Source organism: Ictidomys tridecemlineatus, chromosome 1, assembly GCF_052094955.1.
Source record: "Ictidomys tridecemlineatus isolate mIctTri1 chromosome 1, mIctTri1.hap1, whole genome shotgun sequence".
NCBI classification, from domain to species: domain Eukaryota; kingdom Metazoa; phylum Chordata; class Mammalia; order Rodentia; family Sciuridae; genus Ictidomys; species Ictidomys tridecemlineatus.
This window is the reverse complement of record NC_135477.1, coordinates 247,708,101-247,723,487: the sequence shown is the minus strand read 5'-3', so window position 1 is coordinate 247,723,487 and position 15,387 is coordinate 247,708,101. Positions and strand designations below refer to the sequence as shown.

The 15,387-nt window shown below is 38.0% G+C and overlaps 1 protein-coding gene across 1 annotated transcript in view; it reads left to right on the top strand.

The window, feature by feature from the left end:
* The window catches only part of Mroh2b (maestro heat like repeat family member 2B), a 71,771-nt gene that overhangs the window by 22,680 nt on the left and 33,704 nt on the right, over positions 1-15,387 (top strand). Inside the window, exons 12-19 of the mRNA XM_005325667.4 lie at positions 729-851; positions 2,100-2,213; positions 3,757-3,913; positions 4,061-4,101; positions 4,925-5,066; positions 5,626-5,666; positions 6,935-7,042; positions 10,203-10,319. Coding sequence (XP_005325724.2) covers positions 729-851; positions 2,100-2,213; positions 3,757-3,913; positions 4,061-4,101; positions 4,925-5,066; positions 5,626-5,666; positions 6,935-7,042; positions 10,203-10,319 — 843 coding nt within the window. The remainder of the gene's footprint in view (positions 1-728; positions 852-2,099; positions 2,214-3,756; positions 3,914-4,060; positions 4,102-4,924; positions 5,067-5,625; positions 5,667-6,934; positions 7,043-10,202; positions 10,320-15,387) is intronic.

Sequence of the window (15,387 nt, the reverse complement as noted above, 5' to 3'; positions counted from 1 at the left end):
TTCTGTTAAAAATTAATTTTTACTTCCCACCCTGCAATAAATGACCCATTCACTCAAGGATTGGGTCTTCAGGTTTCTGTCCTCCAGGGAAGCAATCAAATAAATGAATTTAAACCAAATATTGCAAAAAAAAATATTATAACTCACATTTATAATCTCTCCCTCTAATTCTGAAGGCTAGATATATTTCAGAATTCACAATTTTTTAGATTATAGAAAGACATTATTGGAATAGCAACCCAAAATCTAAATCAATGGATATTTCTGCAATACAATGTACACATATCCGCACTACACATAAGACTACAAACAGCTTTAAAAGAGATTAATATGGATTTTGCCACTAAATGATTTTAAAAAACAAAATTCCAGTTTTCAGGGTTCTTTGGGTTTTAGAATTGTGAATAAACAATTGAGGACCTGTAATTCAATCTACAATACTTTTCATTGAGTATATTTAAAGTGAGGCAGTGTTTCAGCTCCAAGTTTCCAACATTTTACAATAAAGAATATGTCTTTGGGATCTGGGGAAAAATATTTAGGTTGAAGAGAGCATTTCCAGTGACTCTGTAGATTGTTTCCTACTCCATTTATTTATTGTAAATATAGCTCATTTTATATTCTCTTTTGAAAAGGTTCCCACCTTTGAATGACTCACAATGGTTATAAGATAAGGTACATCTCCATTCTTCTAAACATACTAAAGTATTGCCTGGTTCCTACTCTAGGTGAGGAAATCCACCCTTCTTCTCATCCAAACCATGTGTGATAAGTGCTACATTGAAGCTGGGGAAGGATGGCCCTTGATTGATTATGTCTTCTCCCAGTTTGCAAAGTCTAACAAGAAACTGGTATGAGGGGTCTTCAGTTTTGAGTGTCACGCTGAAACCTGGGATTTAAAAAAAAAATTACTGGGCTCTATTAAATAACTGATTTCAAAGTTATATTTCATTGTGATTTTTCGGTAATTTTTACCGGCCTCTGGATTCTCAGCTCCCTTTCACTCCTGTCAACAAGTAAAAGGGAGGTTAAATCACAGCTTTCTCTGAGGAGACAACCAGCATCCTTAATTTTGAGAATGGGGTTGGTGTGGAGAGGCACAGAGAGAGCGGATTGTTTTTAAGAAAACAAGAGACACTGATACTAAATGCACTAATGTTTTAGTCCATTTGCTCAGCTAATGCAAAAATGACATAGACTGTGTGGCTTGTGAACCTTTATTCCTCACAGTTCTGCATGATGAGAAATCCAAGATTCAATGTCTGGTGAGGGCTTGCTTCTTCACAAACGGTGCCTTATCCCTAAGTCCACACATAGGACAGCCACCTAGCCCACCAAGATTCCTTTCACATGACCATCAGTTTCAAACACAAAGCCTCTGCCCTCATGACCTCATCACCTTCCAAGTGCCACTCCTCCTAATACCATCACCATGAGCATTAAGATTTCAACACATGAATTTTGGGGAAACGCAACTATTCAGGCCATAACAACAGGGCTCAACTTTCTGTAGATGAAAATTGTGTGTAAGTCAAGGCAAAGTGGCATATACCTGTTATCCCAGTGTCTCCGGAAATTGAGGCGGGAGAATCACAAGTTCAAAGCCAGCCTCAGCAACTTAACAAGGCCCTGAGCAACTTAGCAAGACCCTGCCTTAAAATAAAAAAATAAAAAATGCTGGGAATGTGGCTCAGTGTTTAAGTGCTCCTGAGTTCAATCCCTGGTACAAAAAAAAAAATTGAGAAATATCAGAAATTTTAGGAAGAAGTCACAACTGAAATTGCAATCTACTCACTAGGAAGCAGGGCTTTAAAAATTTTTGCCCCAGAGAAATTGAAAAAGAATTGATTGGGGGTGGGGATATCCTCTGCTCAAAGATCCTCACAATTTTTACTTTTCTATTTTATCCAGGGGTGTATTTTGCAACCCATTCCTCCAAGGGGCCCTTCAAATAGGGATTAGATGTTGGAGACAATATCACCAGGATCCAGAGCTCCTTGAGTGACAACATCCCCATTCCAGAAACTGAAAACACATCTACATAAGGTTAGAAGGACCAACATTAGGGCTTATTGTCACCTGTTTCATCTTTATTAAAGGAAAAGTCAGTGAAATCTAATTCCCACGAGGAAGAAATTGGGGAGAAATCTGTTCAAGAAACAAGTCTCAAGGTCCTTAAAAACCTGGATCCACTCGTCTTTGGAATGCCCCAGGTAAGTGTTCCTTTGTCAACAGCTACAGTTACTTCAACCACCTGCCCAAAGCTCTGCCCTCCTAGGATGAAAGACAGGGGTTTGTGTCATCAGCTTTTTGATGCTTTGATAGAGGATGTACATTGTTATGTTCAGCACATAGAGTTTCCTCAAAAAACAGAAGTTGAATAAATCAATTTAATAATTAAGGCAACTAATAATAGCTACATATATCTGAATAGTACAGCACAGTTTTATAAGTGCATATATATTCTCTTCTCCCCAAACCTACCTAGAAACAGTATTGAGTTGTGAATGGAAGCTATGATGCAATAGACACTAAACTTTCCTGATTCATCTCGGAAGATGTTAAGTCACCCATGCTGAAGCCTTACCAAATACCTAATTAATCTGCACCTAGGGGGAGGAGTCTTGGAATCAACATTTTCCTTAAGCAAAATAGCCTGAGAAAGGATTTTCATGGCCAGAAGTACATAGCCCATCCAAGGAGACAATTAACAGACCACCCGATTTAAGTGGATCATAGGCTTCATGTATGTTGGTGTGTGGTTTGAGTTATCTGGGACATTCATTTAAAATGCAGATCCTGGCCACATGCCAGATGTGCGGAATCAGTATATCTGAACATGGGGCCCATGAATCTGCAATCAAATCCATTCCAATATTTCTAATGCATCCTAAGATTGAAACTTTTGACTCCACAAATAAAGGCTGTCCCAGACTCTAAAGGTCCTGGAAAGCCAAACTCCTACCTTGTGTTTTGTTTAACAAACCAATGAAAATTTTAATCAAAAGCCTAAGCACTGCAAATAATAGTTGTAGGAAACTAATGGACCAAGATGCAGGTAGTCTAAGCAAAGAGGCTTTGTAACAGACCAGCCACAACTCACAGCATTGTAACTGTAGGAATTGGAACTGCAGCAGCATTGTAACAGTAGGAATGAAACACAGAAGGGCATGAAAGATTTTACAATGAAAATGACAACTTGGTGATAAAATACAGATGACAAGGAAGAAAGAAGGGCCCAAGTTGACACCAAGGTCTCCATTATGACAAGAGAGATTCCCTGGGTAGGGGAATGGGGCATGAAGCACAGTATTTATACAAACTGTAGCAATTCTAGACCTTCAGAGCAGAAAGATGAGAGCCTGAAACACTAAGAATATCCTATCCTCTCCCAGTGGTTCTTAGTTGGAGCAGCCTGGGGAAATATGTGGGGCATTTTCAGTTGTCACACTGATGACAGGAACTTGGTGAAGGGGACCCTGGGACATTAGACTTCCTGTGGTACCTGCAACCATCCCTGACAATGAGGAATTGTCCTGCCCCAAATTCCAGGAAGAACCATTGAGTAACACTTACTACAACTAGCACCTGAAAATAAAAGGGATTTTACCTAACTTATTGCATTTTGACCTGCCCTGAACCACAAGATTTCAACCAATGAAAGTTTCTGAATCAGAAGGAAAGCTCAGTGAGGCTTAGGAAGAAGTCATAGAAAAGAATAAGTGATCCTTTCATCTTGCTCTCTGTGTTCCACAGGTACTATGGCCAAGAATCCTGACTTTTGTGGTGCCTGAAGAGTACACAGGAACCCTGGACTACCTGTTCAACATCATCCGAATTCTGATCATGGCAGAAGAGAGGAAGAAGTATAATATGAAGGAGTCATCGGCGCTCGTCCTCTCTACAGGAGCTGGTTCGTACATTCAGAAACAAAGCCAAGTTTTGCTATTAGGAGAGACTCATTTCCAGAAAGTCTTCTGTGTTCTGATCTTCCACCCAACCCCAGTCTGAATTTCTCTGGCCCCTACAGTGATGATTGAAAATTGCTTTCTCTTTCTAGTGAACCTTCCTTCACCACAGCAGCTACTGGCCAGACTTCTGGTAAGTGAGTTAAAAAGACGAATTTCAGTTGCTGTGGATAATTCGGTTCAAAATACAATGCTAATAAAAATTGCGTAAACATTGGGCATGGTGGTACATACCTATAATTTCAGCTATTCATGAAGTTTGAGGCAGGAAGATGGATCACAAGCTCAAAGCCAGCCTTGGCAAACATAGTGAGACCCTTTCTCAACAACAAATTACATACATACTCCAAAACAAACAAACAAACAAAAAAACACTAACATGATCTCAGTAACAAAATTTCTACTATGCTAAAGACATGTGGTATATGCAACTACTGGCAAGATTGTTTCCTCACTTTGAAATGTTTCTCAAACTTTATGACTTTATAATACTCACAGACTGAATCTCATCCAGAAGAAGTACCATCAAACATATCCCACACCATTTGTATGGACTTCCTTTCTATCTTTTTGGCCACATATGTATCATTTACTCAAGCATGTTTCCATATGCATTCATTTATTTAATAAATAGATAGATCTGAGTATTGATTCTTTCCATTTATCTTTTCTTCTTCCTTTTTATTTATTTATTTATTGTGTGTGTGTGTGTGTGTGTGTGTGTATGTGTGTGTCTTCCATGTATTTTTTTCACCTTTATTATCATCAGGGGGAAAAAATGGGAGGATTGTCTAAATATTATCTTTGCTGTAGAATAAGTAAGGACTGTGATGATTTGTTAAGTGACTATTCAATTTAGAAATCAAGGGAATCTGGAACAAAAAAAAAAGGAAAAGGTAAGTGAACCTTTTAAATACCTCTAAAATTGATGAATACTTATCTCTTTCATCCTTCAGGTAATATCTGTGCTTGCCAGTCTAGGTTCATTACGTGGAGCTGGTGCAATAGGACTTTTGAAGATACTGCCTGAGATAATTCACCCCAAATTGGTAGACTTATGGAAAACACTAATACCTGAGCTCCTGAAGCCTCTGGAAGGTACTTGGACAGAGTCTTTACTAAGGAGATGGGAACACAAAAAAAAAATGGTGCAGAGACAGAAATGTCTCTGTGTGAAGCTGTTGTTGCTCATTTTAGGCTACAACTCTGAGTTTGGCATGCAAGTTAGACAACTATCTATGTATTTTTTCCTTGATTCCTCATGTTTTATTTCTCTACCAGTGCTCATACTGTGAGAGGACCTGCTGGGGCACACGCTTTGCAGGAAGGCTTACTTTTGCTCTGACCTTTTTCTTATATCTAGACAAACTCTGTTTTGACATTCTTCTAAAAAGTCATTATTCATTCACATTCGAGTATCGAAATATGGTGATTTCAGTAATTACTGCTGAAATTAGAAAACAAAAACCTAGATTTGTTTTAAGGGATTAAATATGCACTCTTCACCTAACAAGTACTTTAAAGTTGCAAAAATATTAAATTTCATCACAGAGCAGGAAGAAAGCCTGAAATGGAGTTCCAGCATCAACTGGGAGACTGATGGGGGAGAATTTGAGACAAGTTTGTTTGCAATTATTGCTTCAATTTTTATTTCTAGGAAACAATGCTAGTGTGCTGTGGGAACTCATGCTGCTTCAGGTAAGGGTGGCTTCTAGGTGAATTGTTAAAGATGAATGAGGAAATAAACTGTAGCTACCCCCTCTCTTTTGATATTCATTCTTTTTAGTTATACATGACAGTAGAATCCATTTTGACGTGATTGTGAAAACATGGAATATGTCTTGTTCCAGTTCAGCCCCCAACCCCCGTACCTCCCCTTTTCCTTCCCTCTCCCATCTTCTGTTCCCTTTCCTCTACTAATCTTTCTGCCATTTAACCATAGCATTTTTAAATTAATTTCTTGTGGATGCACCTGATGCTTAGATCCACTGTGGTATATTATATATTAACATAGGATAAAGTTACATCTACCCCTTTTAACAACTAGATTAACAACAAAAGAGATTTTCTTTCTCTGTTAGGAAGCCTTCATAGCAGTTCATTGTCTTCCTCCCATCTTCAGTGTAGGTCTAGTCTTCTTTTTCCAAAACTGTGTGCCTGTGCCTTCTTCCCCTCATCTTCTAAGTCTGTTTAATTTCTTTCCTTTAAGGAACCCATTGGATGCTCTCCTATTAAAAAATAATGCATATAAGCATTTTCACTGCCTTTGACATTGTGTCTTTTTCTAACCTTGAAGTGGAAAAATACAGGAGAAATCATATATTTTAGAAATTGCATGGATTTTGTCCTCCAAAAAAGACAAAAACAAAAATAAAAAATGTCTTTTTATGTGTTGTTGAATGAAATACCAAGGGTTCAGAGGACGGATTATAACCCTGGCTCAAACAATTGGTGAATCCAGAAGTATTTACTTTACCACTGGGGAAGTTGGCAGAGATGTGCCTGTACATTTAATTGGTTATTAAGTGCATTTAATTTCTTATTCTAAAGATCTCCCTCATGGATTTTTTTTTAATTTTTGATATATAATAAGCCAAACTCACATTTACAAAATGAAGTTTTTCCAAGTCTATCAAAATTTGAAAAACGTTAGCTTCAACTTAAATTTCACACTGGGTTAGTTTCTACTTTGAGTCATTCAGAAGTTTTTGTTGAAGGGAAAAATAAGGAAGGCACTAACGTAGAGTTATTTCCATATTTTGTGTATTTTGTTCTGAAAGAATTCAGAACATATCAGAAAATGCTTTTTTAAATAAAGAGGAAAAGTTCTCAAGTCACCAGTTATTTTATAGGAAAAGGTCCCATTTAATACACCTTTATTCTTTTAAAAGATAAGGCAACAAAAAAGTACCAACAAAGCACATAAAACCATCACACTCATCTCTCACTTCCACTTCCTACAACAGCTGCTCAAAGAATCTTTATGGAAAATCAACGACACGGCCTGGACCATCCAGTTGAGTCGGGATTTCAACCAGCAAATGGACAGTTACAGCAACACCTCCATTGAGAAGGTTGGTGTTTCGGCTGAGGGACGTAAGCAGGTACCTTATGGTCCAAAATGCTTCTCAAGCTCCATCTTGTTTTTACTGCAATCAAAATGAAGGAGGAATGATTAGAAAAAGTAGTTCCCTCCTTTAAAGGCCATTTACCTCTCTTCACCTCAATTTTGGCTGAAATGTGCTCACAGGGTCACACCTATCTGCAAGGAAGACTGGGACAAGATAGATATGTGCCTAAGAGTTAAGGGTACTCTTCTAGAAGGGAAAAAAGAGTGGCAGTCTCTCCCACACTGGTGGCTTCATGTCAGTTTATGTACTGGTTTTCATTATGCCAGTCTTGTGGGGTTTGCTGCCAAAAATGAGCCACTACATCAACAAAAGCTTAGAGGTAAGAAAATGCTCAAAAGACAGTTTTTCCATCCCTATATCTCCAAATGACCTCTATGTAACCCTCCACCTTGTAGCCTTCCATTCTATTTTTTTAAAAAAATATTGATGCACTATAATTATGCATAATAGTGGGATTCATTGTAATATATTTATACATGCACATAATATCCTTTGATCAATTTTATTCCCCATTACTTCCCCCCTCTCTCTTCTCTTGCCTCTCCCTTCTTTTCCTTTACTGTTAACCCTTCATTATCATGAGATCTATTTTTTTCTTTATAGCGTTCACATGTGAGAGAAAACATTTGACCCTTGACTTTCTCAGTCTGGCTTATTTCACTTAGCAAAATGTTCTCCAGTTGCAATCATCAATGACATAATGTCCTTCTTCTTTATTGGCATCCTTCCATTTTAAGTGCAGATCATATCCAGTGTCTGCTTCTTGCTCCTCATGTAGCCCATGAGAAACTGTTTTATTTCTCTGGATCCTCAGCATACTCATCTTTAAAATAGGAACAGCCCTATGAGGGTTGTAGTGTCATGAGGATTCAGTAGATAATATATAGAAAGTTCCTGGTGAAGTGCCTAGAACAGGTAAGGGTGTGCTTAATATAAAAGCTGATCATGGTCATTATTATGTTAAATCAGTCATAATTTTATTTTCCTGAAAAAAACATTTCTTAAAATTCTTCAGTTCCAATAATAAGTATTTTCCTACAAATTATTCATTATTAACCTTCAACTCTCCTATGTGACTTTTGAAATTCCCCTCACTAATCAACTCTCTGATTTGGTACAGAGTATTGATTCTCCAAATTGGTCTACCAAGCCTGCAGACACATTAAAAAGATTTTGTAAGCAATGTTCCATCTTCTTGTTACAGATTTGCCCTGTGCACCTAAGGTCATACATTCATCCAGTAGCTTCCAGACTCACAAGATTACTCCAGAATAATGGTGGAGGACAGGTGGGCAGAGCAATTTTAGCAATGAGATGTCTAAATAGCCTTCAGCCCTGTGCTGAACAAGAGTAAAGTAAGAGTGTACCAGTTAGCTTTTGCTGCATAAGAAGCTACTCTTAGTGGCTTAAAACAACAGCCACCTATTCAGTTCACAATTTTGCAGTTGAAAAATTTGAGAGGGTCTAGGCAAGGCTCAGCTGGCCGGTCTTCTAATCTTAATTAGGCTCAAGGAGGTTGCCTGGCAGATGCTGGTCTCAATTAGGACAGTTGATTCTGTTCCTGTGGTCTCATTGTCCAGCAGGACAGGTGAGGCTGGCCTTCATGGGAGTGACAACAGAAACTTTGCAGAGTCTCTTTGAGATATAGGTTCAGGAGTATCACAGTCATTTTTGTCACATTCTGTTGGTAACAAGATTCACACAAGCATCAGGAAAACAAAATCCTTTCATGAGCGGTTGCAACACCCATAGTAAGAAGACATGGCATGGATAGAGGTAGAGCAGAAACATTGTAGCTGTTTTTGAAGTCTACCACCTTTTCTTCCAATGCTGGGTTCCTGATATTTTTAGACTCATCTCTAAATTCCAGTGTGGGAATATATTATACATTTGGCCAAAACCAGCAGAGAAGCAACTTTTCTCTTCATCATGTCAGTGTTTTTCCGTAGCACAAGACTTTCCCAGGTTTTTACCAGTCCTTCCCCCAAGATGAAGTTAAATAGACCCTAAAAACTTTGTCCCTAGTTGGGCGCAATGGCACACACCTGTAATTCCAGTGACTTGGGAAACTGAGAAAGGAGGATCACAAGTTTGAAGCCAGCCTCAGCAACTTAGCAAGGCCCTGTCTCAAAATAAAGGAAAGAAAATGAAATAGAAATGGCTGAGAGTGTAGTTCAGTGGTAAGCACCCCTGGGTTAAATCTTCAGTATCAAAACAAACAAAAAAGTTTGCCCTTGTCTGATGTTTACTTCTGTGTTGTACACAGTTTTCCTCAATCTAATTCTATTATCACAGGAGAGCCTTTTTACTGGATAACCAGGAACGAAGTGGGTGGTACCTAAACAGATTTTCATCTGGTAGTTGAGAGTACAGCAACAGTTCCACCTGTTTTTAATAGCTATGCCCCCTCTTGTCCCAGGTCAGACTGGTCTACACAGTTTCTACTGAACACATTAATTTCCCTCCACCTGTTTCTACCAAACTTTCTCCCTGTTCTATAGATTCCCCTCTGATTAATGATGACCATGATAGCTATAATCCTGCAAGTCTTGCAAAGTCCTTGAAGTATACCAGCAACTGGCCAGTTTTCTCCCCTGCACTTGATAAGACGGAGATTCTACACAAAGAGATGCTCATTTGATGTGATATAGCCATAAGTTATTTGAAACTTAGAAAACAAATCAAAGCCAACTTTGAAATAACCCTTTTTTCATTGTACATGTTTATCCAATGAGCATATGAGAAGTGCTCTTTTATTACCAGGAGCTGTACATTGGAAATCATGCATAAGACACTTGGTTGCCAAGAACCCAAATTTGAGCACAGAACCAAAGAAGAATATTTTAAAAATTCTAATAGATAGTGAAAGGCATTATAATGGTGGTGCCCAAGGTGTAGAGTAATCAGAAGAGCATCAGTGGAGGACAGACCTGGGGCAAAGAAACACCTTCAAGAAGAGGTAGCATGTGAGGTGCATGACTGTTAAGCAGTGGTTAAGTCACCCCAATTTCTTTCCTTTGGATGACAATTTCCATTCCTTCCACTTTTCATCAACCTGGCCTTCTAACCTTTACACGCCTGTTGTTCTCCTTTTGTTTTTCAGAAATTTCTTTGGAAAGCCTTGGGGACCACCTTAGCATCCTGCCAAGATACGGACTTTGTAAGCTCACAGATTAAGGACTTTTTGATTGCTCCCAGCCAACTGGGGGACCAAAGACAGGTGGGACCCCTTGCTTTTGCTTTCGATTTCTTCTTTGGGTGATGACTGCTAACCCTATCTAGAAAACCTGGAACAGCTCTGGTGATATGTCTTAACCAGAACTATCCAGGAATACTTCAAATAATCCAACAGAATTTTCTTTTTGAAAAATAAAGTTCCCCAGTGTAACTATTAATACTTCATTTTTTTATCCATGTTTGTAGAAATATTGAAAACTGAGCTTCAGACATCCTTACTAAACAAGAGCATCTTTGATATATTTTGATGTTGGCTTCATAATTTATAGCATGGTCATGACCATTGAAATCCTTGTAGTCACAATTTGACAGTAAGCTTATGACCATTGGTTTTCAATCTAGAGAGAATGTGAGTGCAACCCAGAGAGCTTTTACTCAGTACTTTTACTTACTCCCTACCTAGTTTCGGCTAGGGAACATATGTACCTGTGGAGAAGGAGAGGAGTGTATAAAAAATAAGCAAACAATAAAACACCCCAGGCTAACAGAGAGCACTAGTATAAAATCTTGTCATGTGTTGTATGATATCTCCTCTGAGCAATTATGAGATGTCTGGGGTCCTTTCTCCCACATTCACTAGGAGAAACTACTGTACTTTAATGAACTTTTGAAACTGCCTCCTTATTACCATGATTTCTTTTTTCCTTGTCAGATATTGTTATCGTTTATTGCTCTGCACAATTTCTAACACCTTTTCCCCCATCTCAGTTGCCCTTTTTAGCTCTGCTTTAATTGTAGAAAACAAAGTGTTCTTTTTAGATGTAAGCATGCAATAAGGCTCTCATTTAAGGTCAGAGCATTGCACAAACTTTTCGAGACACATTGTGGCATCCGTTTGAGTTTCTCAGATAACACTGTTCACTTAATTTCAAGTTCCTTCTTGAGTCTCCCTCGCTCAAGTTGCTTAGGAAATGACATTGGGTGAATAAAGTGTTAACAAGTGAGTTTCTCAATCTCACTAAGCCCAACTGACCTTTTTTTTTATTGTTGGTTGTTCAAAACATTACATAGTTCTTGACATATCATATTTCACACTTTGATTCAAGTGGATTATGAACTCCCATTTTTACCCCATATACAGATTGCAGAATCACATTGGTTACACATACACTGTTTTACATATTGCCATACTCCTGTCTGTTGTATTCTGCTGCCTTTCCCATCCTCTACTATCCCCCTCCCCTCCCCTCCCCTCCCCTCTTCTTTCTCTACCCCCTTACTGTAATTCATTTCTCCCCCTTGTATTATTTTTCCCTTTCCCCTCACTTCCTCTTGTATGTAATTTTGTATAACCCTGAGGATCTCCTTCCATTTCCATGCAATTTCCCTTCTCTCTCGCTTTCCCTCCCACCTCTCATCCCTGTTTAATGTTAATCTTCTTCTCATGCTCTTCGTCCCTACTCTGTTCTTAGTTACTCTCCTTATATCAAAGAAGACATTTGGTATTTGTTATTTAGGGATTGACTGGCTTCACTTAGCATAATCTGCTTTAATGCCATCCATTTCCCTCCAAATTCTATGATTTTGTCATTTTTTAATGCAGAGTAATACTCCATTGTGTATAAATGCCACATTTTTTTTATCCATTCATCTATTGAAGGGCATCTAGGTTGGTTCCACAGTCTTGCTATTGTGAATTGTGCTGCTATGAACATCGATGTAGCAGTGTCCCTGTAGCATGCTCTTTTTAGGTCTTTAGGGAATAGACCCAGAAGGAGAATAGCTGGGTCAAATGGTGGTTCCATTCCCAGCTTTCCAAGAAATCTCCATACTGCTTTCCAAATTGGCTGCACCAATTTGCAGTCCCACCAACAGTGAACAAGTGTACCCTTTTCCCCACATCCTCGCCAGCACTTGTTGTTGTTTGACTTCCTAATGGCTGCCAATCTTACTGGAGTGAGATGGTATCTTAGGGTGGTTTTGATTTGCATTTCTCTGACTGCTAGCGAAGTTAAGCATTTTTTCATGTACTTGTTGATTGATTGTATGTCCTCCTCTAAGAAGTGTCTGTTCAGGTCCTTGGCCCATTTGTTGATTGGGTTATTTGTTATCTTATTGCCAACTGACCTTTTTAAAAAAATAAAATCACCACATTTTTCTTCCCTTTTTTTACACTTTTATTAGTTCATTATAGTTTTACATAATAGTTGGGTCCGTCTTGACATAATTATAAAGGCATGAAATTTAACTTGCTCCGAGATTTCAGTCCCCAGTGCCTCCTCCTTTTCTCCCCACTTCTCTACCCCATTCCCCTTCCTCCACTCAGTTGATCTTCTATTTATTTATCTATTGATTTTTATTGGTATTTTATAGATAAACATTAAGGTGGAATTCACTGTGGTATATGTATGCATGCACATAGCATAATTTTGTCAAATCGTTTTGCGTTTCCTCCACTTTTCTGTTTCTCTTCCCTCCCCCTCAGTCTCCTTCTTCTACTCCACTGATCTTCCCTCTATTCTTATAATGTCTAATACCCACTCCCAATGCTTTCTTACTTTATTTTGCTCTAGCTTCTGCATTTAAGAGAAAATGTTCAACCCTTAATTTCCTGAGTCTGGCTTGTTCACACAGCATGAGTTTCTCCATTTTCATCTATTTACTGGCAAATGCCATAATTTCATTCTTCTTTATGGCTGAGTTAAACTCCATTGTATATAGACCACATTTTCTTAATTCATTCATCTGTCGAAGGGCACCTAGTCTGGTTCCATAACTTGGCGACTGTGAATTGTGCTGCTATAAACATTGATGTGGCTGTGTCACTATAATACCATGATTTTAGTTCTTTTGGGTAAATTCCAAGGATGGACAGAACTAGGTCATATGGTGGTTCTATTCCAAGTGTCTTGAGGAATCTCCATCCTGCTTTCCAGAGTGATGCTACTAATTTGCAGTCCCACAAACAATGTATAAGTGTACTTTTTCTTCCACATCCTTGTCAGCATTTATTATTATTTGTATTCTTGATTATTGACATTTTGAATGCAGTTAGAGGAAGTCTCAATGTATTTTTTATTTGCATTTCCCTGACTGTTGGGGAAGTTGAACTTTTTTTATATATTTGTTGGTCATTTGTGTTTCTTCTTTTGAAAAGCATCATCTGTTCAGTTCTTTTGCCCACTTATTGAGTTACATTTTTTTCCATGCAGAAGTTTTTGAGTTCTTTATATATTCTTGATATTAATTCTGTCACAGGAGTAGCTGGCAAAGATTTTATCTCATTCTGTAAATTCTCTCTTCATGTTCTTAATATTCTCTTACTGTGAAGAAGTTTTCCATTTGATATCATCCCAGGGCTGGCTCTAGCTTAGCGGTTCCTTCGACAGAAAACTTACAATCATCCCATTTTTTTTTTATTCTTGGTTTAATTTCATGAGCTTTAGGGACGGGTCTTGTTGAAGAAGTCGGTGGCTGCACCAATATGTTGGAGTGTTGAACCTACGTTTTCTTCTAGCACCCAACTGTCTTTTAATCTCCTAAGCATGTCCCTATCTATAACATAATGGCAGAGCTCTAATTCCGGCACGGGAATAAATAATTCAAATCTTGGCTGTGCAACGTACTCTCTGTATGACTCAAGTTCCTCCGATATAAGTTGGAAACAGAACCTACCTCAAAGTTCATATTCAGGTAGTGTGCTTTAGTGAGAAGTTGTGAGTGAAGGGAAATTTTGAGATTGGAATTGCATCTCAAAGGAACTAGGGAGAAAAACTTGACTGAGAAGTTGGAGTATTCTGTGTTAATGTGGGGGATCAGATGGGGTTGAAACTAGAAAATTCCACCAGCTTTCTCAGAGCTGTTGTTTGTATTCCAGTCACACCAGCAGACTAGATGCTGGGGAAACAGGAGAGTTGGTTAATTCAGGGCTTGGGTTTTGCCAAAAATAAGAATATCACAGAATCTTAAAAGTTGGGGAAAGAGACAAGAAGTTTGGAAGATGAGTTGGAAAAGGAAAAAAAAAACACTGAGTATTCAAATTATTTCTGTATGCTGACAACAGGATCATATATTTAGAAAATAAAAAAAGCTCCACCAAAAAATCGAGCTCATAAATGAATTCAGCAAAGTAGCAGGACACAAGATCAACACCCATAATTAATCATATTCCCTTTTTTTTCAATTAGACAATTGTTTTATTGTTACTACATTAAAAAGTCACCTAACCCATCAATTAATCATATTCCTATATTCCAATGATGAATCTGCCAAAAAAAATTATGAAAACTATTGCACTCAGGATAGCCCAAAAAAATAAAAATAAAATATTTCAGAATCAATCTAACAAAAGAGGTGAAGGACCTCCACAACAAAAACAAGAGAACATTAAAGAAAGAAATGAAGAAGAACTTGGAAGATGGAAAGACCTCCCATGTTCTTAGATAGGCAGAGTTAATTCTATCAAAGTGGCCATACTACCAAAAGCACCGTTCAGATTCAGTGAAATTCCCATCAAAACTCTAATGACATTCTTCTCAGAACTAGAAAATGCAATTCTGAAATTCATCTGGAAAAAGACTCAGGAATAGCCCAAAGCAATTTTTATCAAGGAGAGTAAAGCAGGAGGCATCACAATACCAGACCTCAAAGTATACTACAGAGCTATAGTAACAAAAAGAACATGGTACTGGCACAAAAACAGGCATGAAAACCAATGGAATAGAACAGAAGAGACACAAACCCATAGTTTGCCATTACTTCATAATTACTTCATACTAGACAAAGGTGCCAATAATATATAAAATATAGCCTTTTAAAACAAGGAAACCTGAAAATCCATATGGAGTAGAATGAAATTTAACCCCTATATCTTGCCTCTGATCCAACTCAAAGTAGACCAAAGACCTAGGAATTGGGGTGGAAATCCTGCAACTGCTATAAGAAAATATAGACTTAACACTCCAACATGTCAGCACAGGAGATGACTTCCTCAACAAGACTCCTAAAGCACAAGAAATAAAATCAGAAATCAATAGGAGGGGTTACATCAAATTCAAAGTTTATTCACAGCAAAGGAAATAATCAAGACCATGAAGAGAGAGCCTATAGAA